At 36.7% G+C, this 2,532-nt stretch overlaps 1 protein-coding gene across 1 annotated transcript; it reads right to left on the minus strand.

The window, feature by feature from the left end:
- Nucleotides 1–422: 422 nt before the first annotated feature.
- LOC124891138 (probable serine/threonine-protein kinase WNK4) lies at nucleotides 423–2,418 on the minus strand (the record flags this gene model as incomplete). The annotated part of the gene is made up of 6 exons (XM_047402948.1): nucleotides 2,335–2,418; nucleotides 2,100–2,253; nucleotides 1,856–2,020; nucleotides 1,428–1,758; nucleotides 729–832; nucleotides 423–677 (listed from the first exon to the last, which is right to left on the minus strand). Coding segments are annotated over exons 1-6 (1,093 nt in total), but the record flags the coding sequence as incomplete, so codon positions are not given.
- Between the last annotated feature and the right edge of the window lie 114 nt (nucleotides 2,419–2,532).

A 2,532-nucleotide genomic window follows, 5' to 3' on the forward strand; every position in this document is an offset into this window, starting at 1 on the left:
GATACCCTATCAATTTGTAGCAGTTTTCTTTTGTATGACCTGAGAGGTGACAGTATTCGCACTTTCTACTCTTGTAATTTGTGTTCCCCTGTCCATAACCATAATTGTGATTCACCTGCATAGCAAGAGGTTCTGATCTATCGTGCACAACAAGCAATATGCTGAGTGTTGTACCTCATCCTCTATGATCATAGCATAAGCTTGATTGAGAGTAGGAGTTACTCCCTAGAGTAATATTTGTCTCCTATCTTGATCGTAGGACTCATTCAAGCCACTCAAAAATTGTAGAAGTCTTAGTTGACACATATAATCTGAGTACTCTTTGGACTTAGGGCAATCACAGCTAGGATTAGGAGCCAGAACATCATACTCACTCCACAAGGTTTTCAACTTAGTAAAATATGCTGAGATTGAATCAGTACCTTGAGAATGCATAGTGATTTCACAATGCAATTGATATATGCGCATACAATTAACTTTGTCATATCTTTCCTTAAAATCATCCCAGACAACACAAGCATTTGTAGTATACACGATCCCAGATAGTAAGCTTTCACTCACGGTGTTCATGATCCATGAGAGGACAATAGCATTGCATCTTTTCCACTGTTCATGGAGTTCCTCTCTGTATGACTCCTTGCTGCAAGATCTAGTGACAAAGCCATACTTTCTCTTCCCTAAGAGAGAAATTCGCATAGATCAACTCCATAGACTATAGTTTTCTGAACCAGTTAATTTGATTGGAACGAGTATAGTGCTTGAACTATCCAAAGCACCAATGAAGAGTGGATCTCTTTGATCAATTTTAGGTGCCATGAATGAAGAAATTGAACTGCAAAATCAACCAAACTTGCAGAGATGAAAGAACAAAAAACAGAGAACATACAGAGGTCTTAAGAATTCTCTGAGAATATGAGAAAAAAGGATCGAAATACTCTCAGTATTGAGCTCGTGTCTCTGATAACATGTGAAATTCAAGCATTATATCTTGATAATCCATGAACAAGGAAGAAGAAAGGAGAGAGTGTAGTTGGGAATTTTATTCTTCATCATCTGTACATTACAGCATTGCAGCTATTTATATACTTGAGCTAAGATAGTGAGCTCATTTCCAGCTTAGTGAAAGCTCATCATAACTGACTAACCACTTGCCTAACAACCTCTAACAACTTGTTATTGCTAACTGACTAACAATCGAGAAGCTTCCATAACCTTCCATCCAATGGAACAGTTAGTGTAGTGTGGTTCTGTACAGTGTGTATCATATCTTAAGATCATACTTTGAGCTTGGATCAGTAGTTAAAACAATCTTTTTCCAAAAATTCAGTAACACCTGAACCTTGACACTCTCCATCTATCACACATTTGCCAAATGTGATGGGGAAGCAAAAGTAACGTGACAAGAAGTGCTACTTGAATTTGTATACAATTTATCTTCATCAGCTCGATGAGTACTACCAATTTGGTTATTCATATTGAGAACTGGAATATCATCTTGCCGAGCATTAGATGTGGTAGTGATGGGTGACAAGTTTAGGTAATGCTCTATAGCTTCTTCTCTTTGACTTCTCCCTCCACTAGAAAAATAATCGGAAGGCTTCAAACTAGGCAAAATTTTCATTATTAGATAATCAATGAAGTCAGCAATAAAATCTACATCATGATCAACTAGTTCCAAGTGTTCAACCATCTCAGCCGCAACTAATAGTGCAGTGATAGTATAAAGATAAAAATTGAAGTGTATATTCCTTACTCTGCCTGAAAAATTCGAAAGCTTTTAATAAACAAAGAGACAATTTTATTCCAAAATGCCAAAAGAATAAAAATAATAATGAATTAGAATTCATCTACATACCTGAAGGGCTTTTAATTCGCAAGGTCAATGAAACTGAGTTCTCATCTTTCTTCTTACCCGTCAATTTAAATTCATTATTCCGATTAAACCTCTGAAATTCTAATGTCGGAGCACAAGGACTTCCACAATGGGAGTCTGTATAAACTGATTGATTATACTCGGAATCTACATCCATTGAATGAGGTGCAGATTTCAATGAACTTAATGATCTTGGACTTTGGTAAGGTGAAATATAGAAACAGACTATGGGTTGGCTCATTTAAATTCTTAATCTGAAGAAATGGATCTTTGAGAAGGTCCTTGGTAGGCAACCTCAGCGAAGCAGGAACCAGGCATTTCTCGATGAATATTTTGATTTGGGGATCAGTAACTTTGACGAGGGAAGCAGGTTTAACACCCTGAGAATAAATAAAGTCGCTTTGATTCACTCAAACATGTAATGCCTACACAACTTAAAGAAGCAACTTTATCAAACTTACCGAGCTAACTTTCTTAAAAATTCGAGCTGGATTTTTGCATTCACTGTAAGGATCTTCAAAGATTACTAGTTCCAACATACACATGCCAAAGGAATATATGTCAATCAGTTCATTGTATTCTTCTTCGTAAAACTCTGGGGCCTTAAATTCTGGGGTCCCTTCAGAGGAATAGATAAAGTTAGTGTTTTAGAAGAGGGG

The sequence above is a fragment of the Capsicum annuum genome, unplaced genomic scaffold, assembly GCF_002878395.1.
Source record: "Capsicum annuum cultivar UCD-10X-F1 unplaced genomic scaffold, UCD10Xv1.1 ctg31132, whole genome shotgun sequence".
In the NCBI taxonomy this organism is placed as follows: domain Eukaryota; kingdom Viridiplantae; phylum Streptophyta; class Magnoliopsida; order Solanales; family Solanaceae; genus Capsicum; species Capsicum annuum.